Here is a 25,895-nt window from a genome sequence, read left to right as displayed (position 1 = left end):
ATTACTACTCATGTAAGAACTAGAATATTAATCTATCTGTATGTGACTCACCTATATCATCTTCCTGGTACCCTCCGGGAGGAAGGAACAGCTACACTGAATTTTGTGTTCATTTCCTTCCTTTCTTTATGTACTTTCAACACATATATAGGTAGCCTAAAGAATAGATTGTTTAGTTCATAAATGACACTTTTAATATTTAAGAACATAATAATATTATCTGTTTCCAGACTTTTAAGATAGTCACTATAACTGATGGCAATTTCCTGAAGTTAAAAAAAATAATTTGGAGCTATATATTGAAATAGCATACCATGTATCTGAGACTATTGACTCTAAAAAACAATGCTAAGACATAGTAAAATTATTGGACTTTAAAGGAAAAAATATATATATCTTTCAAGCCAGTAGGCAAAAAGAACGCATAATGTATAAGGGCAAGAAATTTAAATTATCAGATTTTTTTTTCAGGAGCAGTAATTTATTCCAGAAAAAAAAAAAGGGGAGTAACATTTTAAAGATATTCAAAGAAAGAAAGCTAAGGATTTTCATAAACACTCAACCTGACCTTAAAGTAAAAAGGATACAAATTGTTAATAATTATGCAGGAATTGTGTAATCTGCTAAAAAATGGGCTAACAAAAGTAACTGGAAATATAGTGACCTAAAGACTTGTGGCAAGCCCCATTTATAAATATGAAATATATGTAATATAAGTAAATGAAAGTCAAAGAGAAAGTATGTAGTATGCACCGGCATCTGGCTATGTAGATACATAGACACAGAAAGTTAAACATGAGGAGTACAATTGGGGCCACATAACAAAAATATTTTTTAAAAAAATCGTAATTGTGGTAGGTTTAAAGTAGTTATTCTGAGATTATTGTGTATGTGATGTAGGATAATGCAAACGGATAATTATGAGTTATTCTAATTCTATTATCACCTGTGTCCTTGAGAATCAAAATTATTCTAAAAGTTCTGTACATTAAAAACCACCGTAAATAAAAGTTAAAGGCAAATACAAAACTTGTCAAAGCTTGTCACACATTAATATGAAAGAGGAAAACCCAATAGAAAATTATTGAAAGAATATAATCAGGCATTTTATAAATAAAGATACACAAATAATCAAAAGCATTAGTGATTAGCAAGATGTCTTTCTTTTTTCTTTTGGCTCACCAAATTGGGAAAAATCAAATCAAATGATAGTTTCCGATTTACTGTAAGAGAAACTGTCCATACAGTGCATTTGGCAACATTTATTCTTTTCACTGAGACCTTCTTAAGTCATCCTATTAATGGTGTGTCCACTCATGGAAGGTGTTTATTTTCTGCTTTATTTTTCTCCACAGCACTTCTGCAAGAAATATAGATTTTACTCATTTATCCTGTCTCCTTCATGAAGATGAGAATTTTTGTTTTGTTCACTGCTATAATCCTAGACACTTCCTAGCACTTAGTAGGAACTCAGTAAATACTTGTTCAATGAATGAATATAAAAATGTTCTAAAATTATGCACATTTAAAAGATTTTCATTTCTAGGAATAAATCCTGAGGAAATAAGATCATGTATAGAGAATAAGCTGTGATGATGTTTATTGAAGCAACATTCACATACCTTAAGAAAATAAAACACAAATATCCAAATGCCATAGTAAGTAACTATTCCTTGACTGTTGGACATGTGATTGCTAAATTTGAAATGGTTACAAAGCATCGTAAATCATTTATCCATTGATGGATATGTGGTTGCTTCCACATTTTAACTATTGTGAATAGAGGCGCCTGGGTGGTTCAGTGGGTTAAGTGTTCAACTCTTGATTTCGGCTCAGGTCATGAACTTATGGTTTGTGAGTTTGAATCCCACATCAGGCTCCACACTGACAATGCAGAACCTGCTTGGGATTCTTTCTCTCCCTCTCTACCCCACCCCTACTAAAGTTCATGCTCTCTCTCTCAAAATAAAAAAATAAACTAAAAAAAATTTAAAAAATAACAATTGTGAATAATGCTGCTATAAACACAGGTGTACAAATACTTTGAGATCTTACTTTCACTCCTTTTGGGTATATACTCATTAGTGGAATTACTGGGTCATATGGCAATTCTTTTTTTTTTTTTAAGTTTTTTGGGGAATATCCATACAGTTTTCCAGGTGACTGTACCATTTTACATTCGCACCAACAGTGCACGAGAGTTTCAATCTCTCCACATCCTTGCTAGCACTTGTTTTCTGGGTTTTTTTCTTCTCTTGAAATAGTCATACTTTCAAGGTGTGAGGTGATATCTCTATGTAGTTTTGATTTGCATTTCACCATTGATTAAAGATGAGCATCTTTTCATGTGCTTTGAAGAAATGTCTATTCAAGTCCTTTACCCATTTTTTAAACTGTGTTGTTTCTTTGTTGTTGAGTTTTTGGAGTTCTCTATATATTTTGGTTATTAATCCCTTATCAGATATATAATTTGCAAATATTCTTTCCCATTCTGTGCATTGCCTTTTTTTCTCTTAATGCTAGGATACAGGAACTTGATTTATTTATTTTTATTTAAATTTTAGTTAACATACAGTACAATATCAGTTTCAGGAGTAGAATTTAGTGATTCATCAGTTACATAAAACACCCAGTGCTCATCACAAGTGCCCTCCATAGTACCCATCACCCATCTAGCCAATCTCCCACTCACCTCCCTCCATCAACCCTCAGTTTGTTCTCTATCATTAGAAGTCTCTCATTTTTTGTTTCCCTCTCTTCCCCACCCCTTCCCATATGTTCATCTGTTTTGTTTTTTAAATTCCACATATGAGCGAAATCATATGGCATTTGTCTTTCTCTGATTGACTTATTTCATTGAACATAATTCATTCTAGCTGTATCCATGTCATTGAAAATGGCGAGAGTTCATTCTTTTTGATAACTGACTAATATTCCATTGTATATGTATCACATCTTCTTTATCCATTCATCAGTTGATGGATATTTGGGCTCCCTCCTGAGTTTGGCTATTGTTGATAATGTGCTATAACCAGTGAAGTTCATACATCCCTTTGAATCTCTATTTTTGTATCCTTTGGGTAAATATCTAGTAATGCAATTGCCGGGTCATAGAGTAGCTCTATTTTTAGTTTTTTGAAGAGTCTCCATACTGTTCTCCTGAGTGGCTGCACCAGTTTGCATTCCCAACAACAGTGCAAAAGAGTTCCCTTTTCTCCACATCCTGCCAACGCCTATAGTTTCTTGTGTTGTTCATTTTAGCCATTCTGTTAGGTGTGAGGTGCTGTTTCACCATGGTTTTGATTTATATTTCCCTGAAGATGATTGATGTTGAATATCTTTTCATTTGTCTGTTAGCCATCTGGATGTCTTGTTTGATAAAGGGTCTATTCATGTTTTTTGCCCATTTCTTAACTGGGTTGTTTGATTTTTGGGTGTTGAGTTTGGTAAGTTCTTTATAGATTTTGGATACTAACCCTTTATCAGATATGTCATTTGCAGATATCTTCTCCCATTCCATAGGCTGCCTTTTAGTTTTGTTGATTGTTTTCTTTGCTGTGCAGAAGTTTTTCTCTTGATGAAGTCCCAATAGTTCATATTTTCTTTTGTTTCCCTTGCCTTCAGCAATGTGTCTAGTGAGAAGTTGTTCTGGCCAAGGTCAAAGAGGTTGCTGCCTGTGTTCTTCTCTAGGATTTTGATGGTTTCCTGTCTCACATTTAGGTCTGTCATCTATTTTGAATTTATTTTATGTATGGTGTTATAAAGTGGTCCAGTTTCATTCTTCTGCATGTCACCACCAGTTTTCCCACCATCATTTGTTGAAGAGACTGTCTTTTTTCCATTGGATATTCTTTCTTGCTTTGTTGAAGATGAGTTGACCATATAGTTGTGGGACCACTTCCAGGTTTTCTATTCTGTTCCATTGATCTATTTGTCTGGTTTTGTGCCAAAACATACCGTCTTGATGACTACAACTTTGTAGTAAAGCTTGAAATCTGGAATCGTGATGCCTCCAGTTTTGTTTTTCTTTTTTAGCATTGCTTTGGCTATTTGGCAGCATCTTTTGTGGTTCCACACAAATTTTGGGATTGTTTATTATAGCTCTGCAAAAAAAATACTGGTGGTATTTTGATAGGGATTGCATTAAATGTGTAGACTGCTTTGAGTAGTATAGACATTTAAAAAAATGTTTAAATGTTTTTTATCTATCTATTTTTTTGAGACAGAGAGAGGCAGAGCATGAGCAGGGGAGGGGCAGAGAGAGAGAGAGAGAGACACAGAATCTGAAGCAGGCTCCAGGCTCTGAGCTGTCAGCACAGAGCCCGACGTGGGGCTTGAACTCACGGACTGTGAGATCATGACCTGAGCTGAAGTTGGACGCTCAACCGACTGAGCCACCCAGGCACCCCTAGACATTTTAACAATGTTTGTTCCTCCAATCCCTGAGCGTGGAATATTTTTCCATTTCTTTGTGTCTTCTTCAATTTCTTTCATAAGCATTATATAGTTTTCAGTGTACAGATCTTTTACCTCTTTGGTTAGCTTTCTAGGTTTCCTAGGTTTCCAGGTTTTATTCTTTTTCCTAGGTTTATTATTATTCCTAGTTTTCTAGGTTTCATTCCTAGGTTTCTTATGATTTTTGGTGAAATTGTAAATGGGATCAATTCCTTTATTTCTCTTTCTGTTGCTTCATTACTGGTGAATATAAATGCAACAGATTTCTATACGTTGATTTTATATTCTGTGACTTTGCTGAATTCATGTATCAGTTCTAGCTATTTTTTTGGTGGAGTCTTTCAGGTTTTCCATGTAGAGTATCATGTTGTCTGCAAATAGTGAAAGTTTGACTTCTTCCTTGCCAATTTGTATGCCCTTTATTTCCTTTCGTTGTCTGATTACTGAGGCTATGACTTCCAGTACTATGTTAAATAGTAATGGTGAGAGTGGACATCCTTGTCTTGTTTCTGACCATAGGGGAAAGGCTCTCAGTTTTTCCCCGTTGAGGATGATATTAGCTGCTGTTCTTTCATATATGGCCCTTATGATGTTGAGGTATGTTCCATCTATCCCTACTTTGTTGAGGGTTTTTTATCAAGAATAGATACTTCTGTAAAATGCTTTTTCTACATCTATTGAGAAGATCATAACCTTTCTTTTATTAATGTGTTGTATCACATTGATGATTTGTGAATATTGAACTAGCCCTGCAGCCCAGGAAATCTCACTTGATCATGGTGAATAATTCTTTTAATGTAATTTTGAATTCAATGTGTGCATTGGCTTTTTACTTTATGAATAGTGTCTTTGATGCACAAATTTTTCAAATTTTCATGAAGTCCAGTTTATCTTTTTTTTTTTTTTTTTTTTTTTGGTTACCTGTGCCTTTGGTGTCCTATCCAAAAAATCATTGCCAAATCCAGTGTTGTGAAACTTTTGTCCTATGTATTCTTCTAAGAGCTTTCTTGTTCTATGTGTTACATTTAGGTCCATGATCCATTTTGAGTTAATTTTTGTACATGGTGTTAGATAAGATTCCAACATCATTCTTTTTACATGTGGATATACAGTTAGTTTTCCCTGCACCATTTGTTGAAAAATCGTCCTTTCCCCCATTGAATGGTCTTGGCACCCTGTTAAAAGTCATCTGACCATAAATGTTAGGGTTTATATCTGGCTCTCTTTTCTATTCTGTTAGTCTGTATGTCTGTCTTTATGCAAAACCATACTCTTTTGATTACTATAACTTTGTAGTTATAGTCTCTCTCTCTCTCAAAAAAAGTAAATAAATAAATAAAACGTTAAATATGGTTGAGATGATAGATTTAAAGTTATGTGTATTTATTTTAACACAATGAAAAGAAAAAAACTATTGTGATCTCTTTTAAATTTCTAAAATTATTTTTTTAATGTTTATTTATTTTTGAGAGAGCAAGACAGAGCACGAGCGGGGGAGGGATGGAGAGAGAGGGAGACACAGAATCCAAACCAAGCTCCAGGCTCTGAGCTGTCAGCACAGAGCCCGACGTGGGCTCGAACTCATGAACCATGAGATCATGACCTGAGCTGAAGTGAGAAGCTTAACTGAGCCACCCAGGCGCTCCTAAAATTATTTCTGTAATTGATTTTATTTCTTCTTTTGTGTCTGTTGATATTAAATATTTTTCTACAAAAATTACGTGTTGCTTTACTAGTAGGTCTTCACAAAGAGATCTCAGTTCAAGAGGCTTATGTTTTAGTATGAGAGGCCTTGGTATAAGTTATTTCTGGACCTTGGAAATGTGGGCAACTTTCCTATAGTAGCTTTGCAGTGATGCTGCTTGGGCTGTTTGTACAGTCACAGCAGATGCTGGTCAAACCGTTATAATATTATGACCCACACTTCATTTAAAATCTGTACAAAACAGAGTATGTTTCTGAACTGTGAATGATCGTTAGTATGGGCCAGAATTATTACTGTGGTAACAGTTAGTGTGAATCTTAAGAAATAGTGGCCTAGTAAGTGTCTTGATGGGTTTAAGAGCAAGTTGTATGAAAAGTTCTGAGTGACCCTGCTCTGGAAGGCAGTGACTGGATTCCCCGGGGGAATTCTCACTCCATCTTTTGTGTGGCCTGCAGATTGACATTCAGGCAAAGGAGAGAGCTAGTGAATGCTAGAGGGAAAAAGGGATAACTTTAATCATAATTTATCAGTAATAGTAGAGATAAATTTCTAAGAGGAAATAAGGTCTGAGAAGATTACAGGAAATATTAAGTCTGTGGTTCGGTTTACGGTAGGAACACCGACCAACAAATTCCAGCTGTTTTTCTGTGGGTTATAGAAGTGTCACAGGCCTGTTTATAGTTAATGCATTGTAGACTTTAGCCTGGATATTATGGAATCCTATTGGTTTGGGTCGGATTTACTCAGATTTGTCCAAAGAGACCTTTTCTATAGGCAGTATATTTATCTACCAAATTTTTGTTTCCAAAACTTCTAGTTTCTTTCCCCTTGTTGCCAACAGTTTGCCTCTCCAGTAATGTTAGTGTAGCTTTATTTATTTAACACTTCTGTAGCACTGACTCATACCGTGCACTGTTCTATACACCTTTAAATTTAATGTCTCATGACAAGCTTACAAGCTAGATACTGCTTATTAAATCAGAGCAGAAAGCAAAAAAATGACAGGACAAGAATTATGATTTGTCTACATTAAAATTAATAGTTATTGTATGAAAAGGTAAGAAAGCTAAAAGACGAGCTATAGTGTAGAAAAAATTTAAAGCACGTTAAGTCAGTAGTAAAAGAGAAATAGTCCAATTGAGAAAAGTGCAAAAAATATGAAAGGGAAAGAAAAAAATATTCTTTAAACTTGTGAAAAGATGTTTACCTTCTCTAGTTGTGAGAAATGCAATTTAATTTAAAGTAACCATGAGAGGGGTCCCTGGGTGGCTCAGCTGGCTGAGCATCTGACTTCAGCTTAGGTCATGATCCATGGTTCGTGAGTTTGAGTCCTGCGTCAGGCTCTGTGCTGGCAGCTCAGAGCCTGCAGTCTGCTTTGGATTCTGTGTCTCCCTCTGTCTGCCCCTTCCCTGCTTGTGCTCTGTCTCTTTCTCAAAAATAAATAAACAATAAAAAAAATTAAAGTAACCATGAGATACCATTTCATCTCTACCAGAGTGACAAAACTTTAGTCTGACAATAACAAAAGTTGGTGAGAATATGGAGCATGAAAGAAGCAAAAATTGTCATCAGGCTGTATGGAGCTCTTTGGAGAATAGTCTGGCAAAATCTAATACAGCTGATGATATGTCTACTTTATGACTCAGCAATTCTGCTTCTCTATGTATACCTTAGGGAATCAATCCTACTTGAATAGAGAAAATTATAAGGTTCTATTGAGCATCATGTGTAATAGTAGGAAACTGGAAACAATAGACCATAAGTAGGAAAAAAGATAAATTGCGGAATATTCACACAGGAATGTGCCCAGTGGATAAAGCACATGAACCAAATCCGTATGTATGAATACAGGTAGATCTTGAAATTAAAATGCTTAATATGAAAGCAAGTTCCAGTATAAAGTTTAAAAACCCACATGATACCTTTTATTGCTCATGGATTAATTCCAACAGATACACATGTATTTAATAGGATGGTGCTTCTTTTGAAGAGGAGAAAAAGGGCAACAAGGTAAAAGAGAGGTACAAAAGGGGCTTCACCTCTGTTGGCAACATTTGTTCCTTAAAGATAGGAAACACAGATGCTCAAATGTTAAGATTTTAATGATGTGGGTAGGTGAGGGGACATAAGTATTTGTATTATTTTCTTTCCTATAGCTTTCTATTCCTATACTTTTTGGCATGTTTGAAATATTTTACAAGAGTAAAATAAAAAATAAACTTAATAATTTAAAAACTAACTCTAGTGGATAACATTCCTGAATTTTCTTTTAAAAATCACAGGAAAGCATTGCTATTATATTGAAATAAACTCTCCCCAAAACTTGTATGTTATGTGGACAGCATTTCTTTACAAAGTTATATTCAGTTCTCACTGTCTTCCAGTGTAATGTATTTTGCAATTCTCCATTGTTTTTGTTAAGTCCCCGCAAGATATTTATTTAGCTTTCTGTGTTTTTCACAAAATTATTTGGAGTTTAAAGGCACAGTCTTTTGTATATCAAGAAGATGGGGTGTGAAAACTTTTTCTCCACTGTTCTGGATAGCCACCCTTAGAGGAAATCCACAAATGTATTTATATTTATTTGTATAAGGGGATGGAATTAATGTGTACAAATTTTAGAAGATTATGGGTTCTGGGTATACAGATATTGACACTTATATTAAAAAAAACTGTGGTTGGCAAATTGACAACTCTTCCGTAGAAACAGTATTGCAGCAAGATAAGGTTTACCTTTGTGCTTATGCAAAAAAATATAATTTTTTTTTGCAAATTGATTCATATTTCCAATTATATGAACAAATCATTGTGTGCATTGAAGAATGCTTTTATAACATAAAGTCATATTCCAATGTTAGTTAAGTTACATTTGGATTTTCATATAAAACTTCTCTGAAAATACAACTAACTAGACCTCCAAAATAACTTACATTTTTGAGTCCTGAATTTTGATGTGGAAAAATGATTGAGGGGACTCAAAGATTTAAAAACTTGTTGCAGAGTCTCTGTATATAGTTTATCCTTGAAATACTTTTCTGTTCTGACCCAAAAGTGGGGAGAAACTCATAAAACCAAGATGGATGTGATTTTACTTTTGCCACAAATGTTGCCATATTCTTCACTCAAGAAACTCTGAAGACCATGGAAGACAAAGTTTCTTTGAGCCTCTCATAAAGTCAGGCGGGAGATATAGGTAAAAGGGCAAAGGCTCCAAGTTGCTGTCACTAACTTTTAAGTCACCATATTTTGCCCAGGGGTATCCATGGACCTCTTAAGGAAATGAGACCTTGTCTATCTATGGACACAGTGTGACCTCGCAGTAGGCATTCTCTTTTGTCACTGACAGGAATTGAGACTTTGTACTTCCTCTGAACCACTAGGATGAGCCAGAAAGACAAGATTTAACATCTGTGGCTTCTCTACAAGCTATAGTGATGTTGGTACCTCTTTAAATTGTTACAACCCTCCTGGATGCTATCCTGGTTAAAATGTATTTGCTCTACTACCCCCTGCTTAGCTTGAAATCTCTGCATTGTCGCTACCTACCATGAGATCTCCAGATGTAATGAAGACCAGTTGAGATTCCTGACACTGGTGGCATCACCAATGATTTACACTGCACAAACACTGATATTTTCTAGAAAAAAAATAACAAAGTGACATGTAAATACATTTTAGAAGTCCCAGAAGCTTTGAATTTTTATTTTCAAAATTAAAAATAGTTTTTGATTGGGTGCCTGGGAGGCTCGGGAGATTGAGCATTTGACTCTTGGTTTTGGGTCAGGTCACGATTCCAGGGTCATGGGACTGAGCCCTGCATTGGGCTCTGTGCTGATCATGGAGCCTGCTTAAGGATTCTCTTTCCCTCCCTCTGCCCCTCTCATCTGCTCTCTCTCTAAAATAAATAAATAATATTTTTTGATTGAGGTACACAGTTGACTCTTAGGGGTGACAGACTCCCACGCAGTTAGTTGAAAAATCTCTTTATAACTTTTGAGTGTCTATGAATTTAACTAGTAGTAGGCTACTGTTGACTAGAAGCCTTACTAATAACATGAACAGGTGATTAACTCATTTTGCATGTTATATGTATTATAAACTGTATTCTTACAATAAAGTAAGCTGGAGAAAAGAAAAGGTTATTAAGAAAATCATAAAAAAGAAAATACATTTACAGTACTGTATTGTATTTATTGAAAAAAGTCTGTGTGTAAGTGGACCCACGCAATTCAAGCTGATATTGTTCAAAGGTCAACTGTAATTGACATATAATACTGTATTAGTTTTAGGTGTGTGGCATAATGAATGATTTGACATATATATACTTATATTTTACAGCCATAAAATATCTGAGAGATGATCAGCAGTAAATAGGATCTGCTGTATAAATTGTTAAAATGCATTCCTTGGATTGCAGTTTAGGCATATTTTATTATCGTGTTTATTTTTAGTATAAGTGACACAACTACTAAGTGGAATACCAGTTACTGGGTACTTACTATATGCTATGTGCCATGTTAGGCAATTTGCAACTATAATTTTCTTATAGCAGATGAGAAAATTAGAACTCAGAAAAGTTAAACCACTTACCTACCATCACAAAGCTAAGGGAGGTTAGGAAATACATTTCATTTATTGATTTGTTTATTGATTATCTTTCATAAATGGCAGCAGTGCATAGTGAGATGAGCTCTGAGCCAAGAATATAAAGATTGAGTATGACTCCCAATTATGCTTCAAATTTTTCGTCTTCAAAATAATGATAACTTGTCCTTTCTCATAGGATTCTTGAAAAGATCAGATTGGAATATGGTGGTCAATATTATGAGACATTATGGAACCATAGCATTGATCAATGGTCAGTGGGAAAGAAATTGGGAATTGTTGGAGACCAAGCACCTCACCCAGTACAGAGTTAACTTGCTTCTGTCCCCCAACTTTGATATGCCAGTGGCCTAAGGGTGCCACTGCATGCTGAGCTTGGTTGGGTTGATGTTGACTTCTAGCAGGTCGACCCTACTGAGCAAACATAGAGAAAGACAAGTTCAAAATCCCACCCATGGATAGATTTGAGCCTTCTCTTACATATACCTCCCTACTTGACTTCTCTATGCCTTAATTTACTCAGTCATCATAAAACTCACCTCCCAGGATTATGATGACTAGAAATAATATATGCAAAGTATTTCTTATGGTGCCTGGTAGATAAAAGGCTCTCAGTTAAGAGTAACACCAAGATGCTAGGCTTCAAGTACTCCTTTTGAAGCCTTCTCTGGGACTGGTCTTTGGCTGCACATGACTCACAGAGCTTTGTCTGGTCTGCTCTCCTGGACTTTGCTACCTTGAGTCAAACAGTAGAAAGTTGTGGTTAACACATGGGCTTTGGACCCAGGATAGACTTCCAGCTTGGCTACTTAATTTGATATGACTTAAAAAGTTTACTTAAACTCTCTAAACTGTGGTTTATTTAAAGGTTTAAACCTTTAAAATGACCATGATGATACCTTTCTCACAGGATCGTTGTGAGAATTAATTTGATTTGAAAAATTGTGAATGTTATTAACTGATATTTTTATTAAGGTCATATAGGTAGGTGGTGCTGGGGCTGTAACTCAATATCTATCCACATCTCATGCCTTTTCTGTTGTGCACACTTCCTGTGTTTGAATACTTTCAGTAACTGGACTGACAGTGTGCTATTAATAGAAATATGTACAATGTGCAAAATAGGATGATTTTATAGAGCCATAGAAAACAATAGATAGTTTTTAAGGTCTTTTTAATTCCTGAGATCTTATGATTTTCTGGATAACATAGTCAGTCCCTAAATCAAAACATTATGTTTTAAGCATCTGTTTGTAAGTTAGTTGTTGGGAACTTGAAATTTATTTTCAATAAGACATATTTCCGTGAAGAATTTAAAGAGCAGTGTGAAGGAAGAAGGAAAAGAGGAGATATTGTGATACTGCTTTTAAACCTAAGACCCTCAGATTGTCTTCCTTCTCCAAACCTCAGTATCTAAATATACCTACTGTCAGCAAGGTTTTAGAAGAAAGTAATCTACCCCACTTATTCAAGCTAATGTGACTAAGACCCTCTTATTCTGACCAATTAGTCGTATACTCATTCATTTAGCAAATATTGGGTGCCAACTGTGTTCTCAGTTTTGGGGATATAGCAGTGAAGAGATAGTCTGTTTCTCTAGTGTGAGAGAAGATAGTCATCCTGGGAAAAGAGACAATTGGACAGATTTGAGACATCTAAAATTCACTTTAGTAAAAGGAGGAAAATTGGAGGCAATAAGTTTTTAGTCTACTATTGCCACAGTCCAAGTGTCTGACTAGATAAGTAAAACTTAACTATTGAAATGTTGATTCTGCAGGCCCGTTATGTGTCACTTATAAGAGATGACGAAAAAACGAGTTCCTGAGTTAGCCAAAAGTGTGAATTCAGGAAAGGGAGAAATACAAGGTTTATGGGGGCAACAGAAGTGGTAGTCATCCATGGGCGTGTTGTGTTTATGGGTATGGTAGTGCATCTGAGTGGAAATATCCTATGGCAACTAGGAAGAGGAGATGGGGGAAAGGTCAGGGCTAGAAATACAGATTTGGGTACCATCTCCATGGAGACGACAGGATTACTTAGGTGAAAAAGAACAAAGAATATTGGGACTGGAAGAAAAAGGTAAAATAATTTAAAGTAGAAACTGAGGGGCGCCTGGGTGGCTCAGTCGGTTGAGCGCCCGACTTCGGCTCAGGTCATGATCTCACAGTCTGTGAGTTCGAGCCCCGCATCGGGCTCTGTGCTGATGGCTCAGAGCCTGGAGCCTGCTTCCGATTCTGTGTCTCCCTCTCTCTCTGCCCCTTCCCTGCTCATGCTCTGTCTCTCTCTGTCTCAAAAATAAATAAAAACATTAAGAAAAAAATTAAAAAAAAAAAAGAAGAAACTGAAATGGCCAAAGAGGTCTTAAAAATCCAATAAGTATAGTACTATAGGATGTAAAGATAGGCTGGTCAAAAGCATCAAATGCTGCGCGGAGAGCAGGTAAGATGAGGACTGTGAAAAGAATATTGGGTTTGACAAGTGGTAACTGAAGACTCTTGGAGTCTGGGTAAGAAAAAGTGTTGGTGAACAAATCAGATTTCTGAGGCTTATGCAGCCATGACAGACTGGAAATGGATAAATAAGAGGGCAAAAGGGGTAAGAGCGCCAAGAAAACGTTTTTTTTTCCAATGAAAATTGTTTATTATTGACAATAATATGGAAGATATTGATAGAGGGGAAGATTTAAGATGCATCGGAGAGAGAGTACATTACCTCCTTTCAAGTTTTCTTGCCTCTGGTCTCATCTGTATCTCTCCGTTCTCTGTGTTAATGTGTTAATGCTGATTATGTCAGTCCCCCGCTGAAAGACCTCTCTGGATTCCTCGTTGCCAGTGGAAATCCAATATCCTTAGCATAGCAGACAAGATGCCTTGCACTCCAGTTCTAACCTTCTTTTCCCATTTTTCATCTTTTGCCACTCAGGGCACAGGAGACTTTAGATTCTTTCCAGGATGGGTCTTTGTACATATTGTTCTCTCTGTCTGGAAGACCCTTCTTTCCATCTTCCCCATGGAAAATGCTAACTCATCCTTCAACAGCTGGCTCAAATGTCACCTGGTTTTTTAATTCCTTCCTGACTCACCAGGCCCCGTTCAGGTCTCCTTTTTTGGTACTTTAACTCAGGTTGTATACTCATTTTTTTGCCTTAGCATCTTGCATTGCAATTCATCAATTTCTTTAGCTGTGTTCTCCTTTAGGTCTCCTTTATGATCTTTGAATACAGGGGCGTTTTTATTGTTGTAATCCCCATGACTGACACAAAACACACTATTACTAAAAACATCAGGAATGAATGAGTATTAATGTAAGGAGATAGAGCTTGAAGTGAAAAAGCATCTTCGTGCTAAATGAAATAAGCCAGATGCAGAAATACAAACAGTGCATTGATCTCACTTATGTGTGGAATCTAAAAAGTCAAACTCCTAGAACCAGAGTGTAGAATGGTGGTTGCCCAGGACTAGGGTGTGGGGAAAGTGGGGAAATACTGGTCAAAGGGTACAAGCTTTCAGTTATAAGATGAGTAAGTTCTGAGAATTGAATGCATAGCATGGTCATTATAGGTTTTAATACCATATTTTATACTTAAATTGTTCTTAAGTAGATTTTAAATGGTCTCACTTCCCCCCTCACCCACATAAATGGTAACCATGAGGTGAAGGATGTGTAAATTAATTTGCCTGCAATAATCATTTCATGATGTATATGTATATTAAATCACTGCACCACATTTCACTCTTTAAAAAACCATGTTGTACAAGCTAAATGTGTACAATTTTTATTGGTCAGTCATACCTCAAAAAAAGGTTGGGGGGCTAAAGCTGTATGAATTTGAGCAGGTTAATTTCTCCAAACCTGATTTTCCTACTGATCATATGAGAATAATATTTACCTTACAGTAGCTTGTGAGGATAAAAGCTACAAGATATAGACCAAACAATTTAATAACCAGTATTTAGTAATCATTAACGTTAGAATTATTTCCAACTCTACCTTCATGGCTCATGCCTCATAGTTTCTCTCTGGTCTTGCATTTGGCTGCAACGTTACACCATTCTCTAAAGAGAAGAGTTTTTGTTTTTTAAGTGAAATCTTGATGCAAAGAAATTTAAACTCAAGTCCGTCTTCGTGTTTCATCTACCTAAGTGATGCGATCTGGTTAACAATACTCATTCTGACATCAAGTGAATTCAGCAAAAATCTAAAATGTAATATGTGGATTGATTTAATAAGTTCACAATTAAGTCTGGTTTGTTTAATGAGTTTCCAAGTAACGTCCCAGAGGAGGCTCTAGTTTTGAGGCTCACTTCACTGGATCTAGGGACACTTTCCTGTCTTACCTTCAGTATTATACTGCCTGAAAAGTGATTTAGAGCAGCTCTTTCCTTTTCCTTTTTTTTTTTTTCAGCAGAATTTTTGTGGTTAATAAAAACATGCGCTTACAGCTTTTTTGCATAGATAAAGGAAAGGATTCCACATCAGATTTAGATCAAGAGATAGATTTTCAGAGGAAAATGATGGATGTGTCCTCTGGGAGCAGCGGAATGTAGCGATGTTCTGTCTCTGACTGATTGAGTTTAAGGCATTTACGAACACTTCCACACCCACACCCACGCAAATACACAAACAGTGGTCACAACTGCAGCTCCAGACACTGCCTCTCTCCCTTGTCTCATTTCCAAAGTGCATCCATTGTTTTCCATAACATGAAATAAATCCCTTGCTTTTGCCCAGTGGTGAAAAGCTTATATAAATACTAAAACTGCAACTATTCCCCTGAGTTTTCTGTTGGCAAGTCTGCAGCCATGGGTTTGTTTGGATATTGACATGCATTTTCTGTGCGGCTCTTTTAGGCCACTTGGGTGAGGCCAGTGGTGATAAATTCACTTGTCTTGAAAATTTATCAGCTTAACCATTATAATACTCCGTTTATGAAAATTTAAGTAATTGACACCTTGATTGAAAAGGCTCCAAGTTCAAAGTATCTCTTTTATTCTTTCAGCATATATCATTCTGGTGATATATATGTCTCAGGAAGTCTTGGCCAGGAGATGACTTTAACAGTCATTGAAAAGAAAATAAGGTTGTGAAGAATTGATTATTGTAAGACATTTAATGTGCATGGTGGTGTTCCCATGAAAGAATGCTTTTCAGTATGTAGAAGGGAAGTGTTTGGTTGTATACTACATAGGGATGGTTAACATTACTGGCTGCGATTCAAATGTACAAGAAAATCTTGTCATAATAATAAGATTAGAAAAGTGTCCTCAAAGTATTGATACTGTTTTTACCCTGGTTTTAAACAGTGGAAGGAGTAGTGTATTTCTCTTACATAATTTCCCACAGAATCTGCAAATTTAAGGTTAATTCTAGCTATGTGTAAGATTGCTGAATGGAAATCCATGAATACTATTTCAATTATATTTTCACTTGTTTTTCCATAGTAGTACCTTCTACTTGCTCCCAATAATCTATTTTACCTAAGGCGTTTTAAAAATCTCTTTTCACCTAGATTATTACTTAACTGAAAATAGTTCGCCACTTTAACAATTAGTAATTCTAAACTCTTTTACAAGTTATCACTGTTCAGTTGCCTTGAAGATCCAAGATTGTGTTCTATTTCATTGTCTTAACAAGAAAAAATACAAAACAGTGAATCTCATTAATGAATTAGGTCCCCTTTTCTTGAGACCTAATAGAGAAAATAAAGGCAATCAATTAGGCTTTTAGGTCTGTGGAGCCTAATTTTAAATTATAGAAAAAACAAACAGAGGTAAGGGACTTGGTTGGATTTGAGAGGTAATGGCTAAACTGATATATCAGTCTTCACATGCCTAGATTTGTTCTGATTAGTAAATCACAGTGCAAATAAGTACCTAAAGTTGTTTTTAGGCCAATGGTTGTGGCTGTTAGCTCTGATGTACCTTAAATATAATAGGGGTAGAACACATAGCTTTCTTTTAAAACAACTACATTTTTAACAATGTTTATTTATTTTGAGAGAGAGAGAACAAGGGAGAGAGAAGGAGTGTGAGCAGGGGAGGGGCAGAGAGAATTTCAAGCAGGTTCCATACTGCCAGTGCAGAGCCTGATGCAGGGCTTGAACCCACGAACCATGAGATCATGACCTGAGCTGAAATCAAGAGTCGGATACTAAACTGACTGAGTTACCCAGGCACCGCTAACGCAACATTTGTTTATTTTTTGTTTTGAGGAATAATTTAGTATGTCAGTGTCTACCTTACACTGGTGTATTATGCCTTATACCTAAAAAATACTTTGCACAATGACATTATGCTCAAAATTGCAATTATTATTATTATTATATTTATAAACTGCTCAAAACCACAACAATTGAAACTCAGTTAAAACCATTCCCCACATAATCTCTCTTCTCCAGTGGGCTCTCTGTCAAAAAGCTTACAGGGACAGAAGTAGGAGGAGTTTTATCTCTAAAGGTGGATTTTCAAACAACGGGACCTGGGTGGCTGTTCTTACCACTGCAGGGCAAGTCGAGTTGTTTCAGTTAGACAACATTCTCAAAACTAGGAGCAAAGAGAGTCTAAGAAACATATTTTTGTCGTTATTGGTTGCTTCAAAAGAGGGCCATATGAGAAAAAATGTTGTGTTACATTCTTTGTAAAAATACATCTTTTTTTGGTGTGTTCCTAGGTTTGAAAAAGAAATGACCAGCAAGTGGTTATACCTCTTTGAAGGCAGTGGGGTTGCATACGGCCCAATCAACAACATGAAGAATGTATTTGCAGAACCCCAGGTTTGGTTTTTGAAGTTTTTAGTACATTGCAGTTTTTTAGTACATATTGCCTCTCTTTCTTATCCAGATTGATTCATATAAATACCTGTTAGCCATTGGTCTTGAGCTTAAGTCATGTAACATGATTTTTGACTATTATGTTAGACTGTGGGTCTGAAGTAAAAAGAATCAATTTGGAACTGGCTGTCTATAATCATGCTTTTATGTCCATCAGATCTAACATATTTCTTCAACAGTCTCTACATAAAGCCTGCAAGGTCAGGACATTCGTTTTTCCTGAAAAATAGAAATATAGACAATTGAAAGATTGGGATCAGGCACTTGGAGATCATTCTCTGTAGAAGGAAGTATGACAGCTCTCACAGTTATAGTCCATATCTTGTCAGATGGCTATCTTAAACTGTACAAAGCAGGTTACATTGATTTTGCAAATGAGAGGCTTTTATATGTTTTGATTAATAAAGGGCATTATTTGTGAAGAATTAATTGTTCTTGAATAGAGATTTGATCTGTACAATTCTTATAGGCTTCTTCTTGGGCCCAGGAATAAGGATCACCTGAAAAAATATTTTTTTCTATAACATTGTTCAAATAATTATTTTTAGATGGTATCGAAATAATTTCTGATTTTATTAATCAGTATCACTGCAGGCAACTTACTGTTTCTTGGATTCACATATTAATCCCAAAAGGTAGAGGAACTCCATTTTTCTATGAAGCTTTCACTATGATTATTCACATATCTTGTCAGTTTCCAATGCTTCAAAATTACAGGTTTAAAAAAATTCTTTTCATTGTAACAGATTTTTCTTTGAAATGAATTATTGAAAATGGAATACGATGTTTTCTAAGAGAGGAGAACTTCGTTGGAAGCTGACCTAATTCTTTACCTTTGGTATCTATATTTTACATGAATACCTGCTTCAAGGAGAATTGAGATGTATTTGATTCAATGGTTACAGTATTTACTGGAGGAAAAAAAGTGAATGAATTCAGGAATTCTGCTTTGGGTTTATTTTCCTGCCAAGATCGTGAAAATGGCAAGGCTTTGTCCGTAATAAAACAATGGCCAATAAGTATTTGAGATAAGGGGGCCCACTTGATGTGTGCTGAGTTTATGTGGAAGGGTCCTCACTATATCATGGATCACTGTCTGGTGACTCTTTGCAATGATGTAGCAGCATGCATGCCCTGAAATGTACTAGACCCAGAGGACCAGTTTCCTCACTTCACGACTTTGAATGAGGCCAAGCTCTGACTTTAAATTGTTGGGGGGGGAATGGGTGGGTGCGTTGTACTATTATTTTCCCACTTAAAAGTGGTACTGAGGCGTGTAGGACTTGGTGTTTAATTCAATTAATGTGAGGGCATGTTTCTCTAGAGATAATTTCTGAGAGTTTTATCATCAGCATTTCCGTTGCTCCACCTGTTTCATCAGGCGTAAATTCACCCCAAAGAACGTTATTTTAAAAATCAGTAGGTATATTCTAATGTGACCTATTTTCTAGGTTTTGTTGAACAAGGAACCAAGGTTCCACTCTTCAAATTGATCAATGCAGTCTGCTCTGGTTCAGACCGAATCTAGGATAATTAGATTTTTCATTCCCAATTTTCCCTTGTAGTTTAGTTTAATTACTGGAATCTCTGTATCTCGTCTCTTTTGGACCTGCATGAAGTTTCTATTGTTGGTCTATGGCATGTTTTTAGGACTTCAATCATTTTTCAAATGGAGAAGAGTGGTATTACCTGAGCCAGGACACCAACTTGTGCTACTACCCCAAGGGTCTCTGAAAACTGCCTTCTTAGCCACCAAAAAGAAGATTGTAACTATTACAATTCTAACATCAAAAATTTTTAACTGTACAGTGATGATTACTGACAAGGTACCCTAGTCGCAAGAATAGAGTTGGTCTCTTTTATATATAATTTCATTCTTCTTTGCGATTTAAATACCAAGCGTACACTTCAAAGTTTTTTGGAGTTTTAGAAAGACAAGAGAGCAGCATACCATTACATTTTGAAAGTTACCAAAGATGGCTCTGGCAGTTGTATGTAGGATTGTTTGGCACAAGAGGTAAGGCCACTGTATTTCCCCTATGCTTGGAATTGCTGGGCTCTTTTTAAAGAATTCCATATAATTTGGAATTTCGGAAGGAATGTAAAATGTGACAAAATCATGGAGTTGTTTTTTAGGACTGCTTTAAAAGTTCATTGGGCAAACCAGTCTTGTACTTATTATGTACCAAGTGCTAGGGATTTAGCATGAACTTAGTAATTATCTTACGTTCTGAAAAATAAATTTAAAATGGACTTAAATAGCAGATACACATTAAATATTGTTGATGCATGGATCAGTGAATGAATGAGTTGGCTAACTCTGCAAAGTATAGGTTTTCCAAATGATCAGGTGGCTATTGTGCACCCCTGAGTGGGGCTGACAAGCTCTATCTATAGTGCTGGCTGGAAACCCTTTGTCTGGAAAGCCTAGGGGAGGTAAGCACAACATAATGGTTAAGACCATGAAGTCAAAATTGTTGGGCAGCTTTATAAACTTACTAGGGTTCAGTTTACTCAACTGTAAAGTGGTGAAATAGGATCTTGTCTCTATATTGTTGTGTTACGAGAGATAGTGTTTATCAAGGGCAGTAGGGATTGCCAGATGGTAATATCCCTGGTTATGATGGTGTTCTTTAAGGTCATATTTTTGTTTTAAAAAAAAGAAACACCCTCTTTTACTTACCTTTGTTTCGTGGATACAAGCAAACTTAGTGTGGCTGTGGGGAGGGGATCGTTAGCTTAAAACCGAGCTCTAATACTCTTTTAAGAAAATGCATCTACAAACTCTGTGCCAAGTTCTCAACCTTCATCATTTCTGATTGCTGAAATTCCTTTTATTTTATTTTTTATTTTCTGTACAAGTATCATTTCCGTTTAAGGTGTCCTCCCTTGTTTTTCCCCCATGAGCTGTAGAGTTTCTTGGCCCTGGGTATGTGGAACCGGCCACTTGTGCTCAGATGTGGGACCGTGCCGCTGGCGCCCGTGGCTGGCTCTCCGTGTGTGCTGTGCCAGCACAGCTGCTAGTTCAACTGAAAATTGACTTGGGTGAAGTACAAGGCCTGGAACATGGCGCAGGAAGTGAGGCTTTGATGAAGTGAAGAGGGGGTATGTCTAACCCAAAAAAAAAAAAAAAAGAAGCATCACAGTGCAAGAGAGAATTTTCTGTGGGCCTGCTTATAGTGGGACATGTACATTTCATCTATGGTTTAGACTTGGTAGACAACAAAAATTTACTTGACGGTAGAAACTACTGCTAACCTAAATAATTTCATCATGGCCTCCTGTTCCAAGAAAACTTGATTTTTTGACTCAACTGAAAGAACAGATGATTTTTTTTTTTTCTTGGATAGAGACAAGGTTGTCTACCTTTTATCCTCTGGTTATATGCTACAGACTGCGTAGTCAAAATGATCCTAAAGTATCCACTGTTAAGTCAATCAAGAATACTGTGGGGGTTTTGGTCTGGATTTACTGATAGCTTTGAGAAATTTTGATCCAAAAGCCTTTTTAGTGGTAGTTTTATTGTTTTTCTCCCTCAGTGATAAATTATCTGTGGAAAAGTCTGTGTATTATAGAAGTATAATGGAGATTATCTGCATATAGATTTTCATGGTCGTTTTTCCAAGTGCTTTCTTAAAATATCTTTTTTTAATCAGGCCAAGATTGTGCAATACATTAAAGGAATTCTTAAAAAGTTTTAAAAACTTGCTAGATGACCTCAGTATGGTCCTATTTAACATACCCTTGGGAACATGTGCATGAAATACATTGTGGTTTGAGGTTTTCCAACCCAAACAAACTTAAAAGAAAATGCAGCTTTTAATAGAAACTATTCAAATTCTTGCAAAAATAGGTATGGATCTCACCACTGAGAGCATTTAAAAGCATCATTATCTACCATGAGAATCAAAAGAGATTGTGTTATCCTGTCTTTTGTATTTTGGTTAATACTGTGTGTTTGACGATTCTAGTGTATTCTTTGCTGAACTGCGCAATTAAAAAAAATACATAGAGATGAATGACTGAATGTCTGATTAATGTTTTTTTTTTTCTCCTTGATGCCATGACCTGTGGGTGGGGAAGAGAGGGCAAAGGGTGTCGCAAAACTGATGTTATTTAACAAAGTCTTCACATTTCTACCACACAAGTTGAATACATCAGGTGTAAGACATCACCCTGAAGCATCACTTCTGAGAACTATTGGGAGGGAAATATCAGAACTGAAATATCACAGCTGGCCCTGATTTTAGCTGGTGCCAAACACCTGCAGGCTCTAAAAGGATACCAAAACAAAACCCCACCCCATGGCCGCAAGCCATCCCTTAACAACCCTTCCTTAACTTTGTATCACCATCAAAATTAATTTAACATTTTCTACAGAAACCTTATTCTTCCGGTCCCAGAAGGCCATTACAACTCCGTTAGCAAATCTTTCGTATGGGGTAAATATGTCATAGAAACAAACAGAATGAAGTATTGAAATATTTGATGGCTTAAAATTATCTGTTGTTTTCATATCATTATTTGTGGAAGCCTGTGAAGTTGGAGATTTTATTAATCTCTAGGCTAGCTCATATTCTCTAAGTGATTTGGTTTTTTTTAGCACATTTTGGCAAAATATCTGAGCATCTGGGAAAAAAAGTTTCAATATTCATGTAGTAAGTGTCAGAAGCACCCCAATATACAAAGCTGTTGTTTCAAGCCCTTTCTACACTCATGCATGCACGTGCTTCTGCACATGCGCACAAACGCACGCATGCACACACACATTGTTGATGCATTTTAAAGATTGCCTTCTCAATGACATTAGTTAATATTTATTGAAATGCAGTTGTATAGCCCTGGGGGTCTTATACACCTCAGACAAAATTATATCCTTGTCTCTAATACTGCTGGGAAGCACGCATACCTACAGTGCTCCTTGCAACAGGAAAACAGTTGATGAAGATCTGAAGTAAAACAATATGTCTGGAAATAATTCCTGGGAGACGAAGGAGATAAAAAAACAAATTTTGTGCCCATCTCTGAATATATACATGACACATTTTAGATGGTGAACAAATTCAGATATATTATGTGTGTGTTTGTTTTATGAACCTGGGTTTAATACTTTAAATTTTTGAAGAAATAATGTGTTTTAGACTTACGTGATTAAATGAAATAAAAATGGAGAGTGTAAGCCTTCAATTTTATATTAAAATAAAAAGCATTAGGCAGTAATATCTAGTGTTATTTTATTGTGTTGAGAAGGATCCTAATAATGTAAGAGGAAACCGATTAAAATGTCAAATCAAAATTAAGGACATATTATAACATTACTGGCATTTTGTGCTTATTTTTAAAATATAGCTAAGAAAATTGGATGCACCAGTTTCTTTGAATGATAACACTTCTATATATTTAGATAGCCAATTCAAATGCCTTGAACATTACTTGACTGATGGTGATGGAAATAAGATTGTAGAGTTTATGTTAAAGAAAAAAAGCCTCCTTTACTTTTTATCTTTTTATAAAAATGTCAAAGGCATGGTTCAGGGCAAAGGAGAATGTATTTGCTTATTCATTCAATCAGACATTCACTCATTTGTTCAGCAAATAGTAATTGATGGCCAACACTAGCTTGTGTGCATGCACACTCTCATAGATATTATATTACATAATATATAATATATATATACCAATACATATACCTATATATATATTGGTTTTGTAGTAGATATTTTGCAAGGGAAGAGAGTATGATGGAAAACAGTAAATCAACAAAAATAAAGCTTCCTCCAAGGAGGTCCTGCAGTCCAGTTCAAGGTAAAGAGTGTCCATCAATCACAGAAGAGTTACATATAAATGTTTTGGGCATTTTAGTAGTGAGAAATAATAGTCACAAATCATCCTATTTAATGAACTAACAGAAGTTTAAGATATGACAAAGACTTGCAAAATGTCTTTATCATGAAACTTACCAAAAAACTCTTTATTCTTTTAAATACTTTTTGTAATCAGTTTGTCATATTACTCATATATTCTTTTTCAGTGATTAAGAGGAATTTAATGGAGGTTTTAAACTTTTACTGTTCAGTGATTTTGAAATTATTTGGGACCTGGGAATATCTGAAGGGTTTGTTTGTTTGTTTGTTTGTTTTGTAAAGTTATTCTCTCTGTATTTCTCTGTCTCAGACAGCCAATACTGAATGTTATGATTTCACAGATTTAGTCAAATAAGAACATTTTTCATTACCATGGTATTGTAGTTATTAATTAAAAAGCATTCTATTTGTATTATTGGTAGTACTGAACATGAACAATGATTGACAGGGACTGAGCACCATTGATATTTGAAGAACTTTCCTAAAATGATTAATGATGAAGAAAGAAGACCCACAAAATGGTGTATTCAAAGTCTAAAGGGACCTTGAAATGGAGTTCAACATTCTGTAAGAACTCAGCAGTTAAAAATGGACCCTGAATTTGCAATTTAGCTCTTTTATTTTTGTTACCTGTGCTTTATGTGCTATACTAGGAAACCGTTGCTTATCTGAGGACATGAATATTTACGGCTGTATTTTCTAAGCGTTTTGTAAGTTTTACATCTTACATTCAGGTCTGTGAACAATCTGGCACACGTGTGTGTGTGTGTGTGTGTGTGTGTGTGTGTGTATGCTCATCCTGTAAGGTGTGGAGTCCAACTTCACTATTTTGCATATGGCTATATCCAAATTTTTCAGCATCATTTGTTAAAAAAAAGACTATTCTTTTCCCATTGAATTTTCTTGTCATTCTTGTTCAAAACCTATTAATGTAAGTGTTCATTTCAGAACTTTAATTATTTAAACATTTTTATTTATTTCCACAATTGTGTATTTCTCAAGATTTCTAATGCTGATTTTTAATTTTATTCATTGTGTTTGAAAAACATACTTTGAATGATTTAAGCTCCTTCAAATTTATTGAGGCTTATTTTATGTCTTATTATAGGATCCATTCTTCAGAATGTTCAATGTATTCTTAAGAATGTGTATTCTATTGGAGTGTTCTGTAGATGTCTGTTAGGTCTCATTTATTTTTACCATTATTTAACTCTTATATTTCCTTGTTGATCTTCCGCCTTGTTGTTGTAGACATTATTGAAAGTTGGGTGTGAAATCTCCCAATGTTATTGGTAAATTGTCTGTCTCTCCTTTTGGTCAGCTTTTGCTTCATCTATTTTGGGCTCTGTTGTTACATGCTTATATGTTCATCACTGTTATATCATCTTGATGAATTATCCCTTTATCATCATAAAATGTTTGTCTTTCACTCTAGTAAGATTTTGTTTTTGATTTTTTAAAGTTTATTTTGAGAGAGAGAGCAAGAGAGAGTGAGAGCAAGCATGCATGAGTGGGGAAGGGCAGAGAGAGAGAGAGAGAGAGAGAGAGAGAGAGAGAAAATCCCAAGCAGGCTCCATGCTGTCCACACAGAGCCCAATGCAGAGCTGAATGTCATGAACAGTGAGATTGTGACCTGAACTGAGATCAAGAGTCAGACACTTAACTGACTGAATCACCCAGGTGCTCCAAGATTTTTTGTTTTAATATCTACTTTCTGATATTAGTATTGTCACTGCATTCTCTTTTATGATTGTTGTTTGCATTGTACATCTTTTTCATCCTTTTATTTTCAATCTATTTGCATGTTTGAATATAAAGTATCTCTTATGTAGACAGTATATAGTTGGATCTTTTTTTTTTTTTTAATCCAACCTGAAAATGTATGCCTTTTGATTGAATTGTTTAAGCCATTTACACTTAGTTATTACTGGTGTGGTTGGATTTACACCTGACATTTTGCTTTTTGTTTTTTATGTGTCTCAAGTCTTTTTTATTGCTGTTCTTTTCATTGCCTTCTTTTGTATTAAGTAGATATTTTCCTCTGTAATATTTTAATTCCTTTCATAACTTTTAATGATATTTTGAGCTTTTTTTATTGGTTTCTTTGGGGCCTATAATATATACCTTAACTTATCAGAATTGACTTCAGCTTCTTTTATTTGAGTTTAGTTGACACACAATGTCACATTAGTTTCAGGTGTACAAAATAGTGATTCAACAACTATAGTTATGCTGTTCTCACAAGTATAGCCACCATATGTCACCATACAGCACTATTGCAATACCAGTGACTATATTCTCTGCATTGCACCTTTTATTCCTATGACTAATTCATTCCATAACTGGCAGCCTGTATCTCCCACTACCTTCACTTATAACCACTAGTGGATACTTACCCAAAGAAAATGAAAACACTAATTCAAAAAATATATGCACC

The 25,895-nt window shown here is 35.6% G+C and overlaps 1 protein-coding gene across 7 annotated transcripts in view; it reads left to right on the top strand.

The window, feature by feature from the left end:
* SUGCT (succinyl-CoA:glutarate-CoA transferase) overlaps positions 1-25,895 on the top strand; it is a 746,174-nt gene that overhangs the window by 354,610 nt on the left and 365,669 nt on the right. For all 7 annotated transcript variants that reach the window (XM_042963790.1, XM_042963765.1, XM_042963780.1 and 4 more), the window contains one exon: positions 17,435-17,537. In XM_042963790.1, the coding sequence (XP_042819724.1) occupies positions 17,435-17,537 (103 nt within the window). The remainder of the gene's footprint in view (positions 1-17,434; positions 17,538-25,895) is intronic.

This window comes from Panthera tigris, chromosome A2 (genome assembly GCF_018350195.1).
Source record: "Panthera tigris isolate Pti1 chromosome A2, P.tigris_Pti1_mat1.1, whole genome shotgun sequence".
NCBI lineage: Eukaryota > Metazoa > Chordata > Mammalia > Carnivora > Felidae > Panthera > Panthera tigris.
This window is presented reverse-complemented; position numbering and strand designations above follow the sequence as displayed.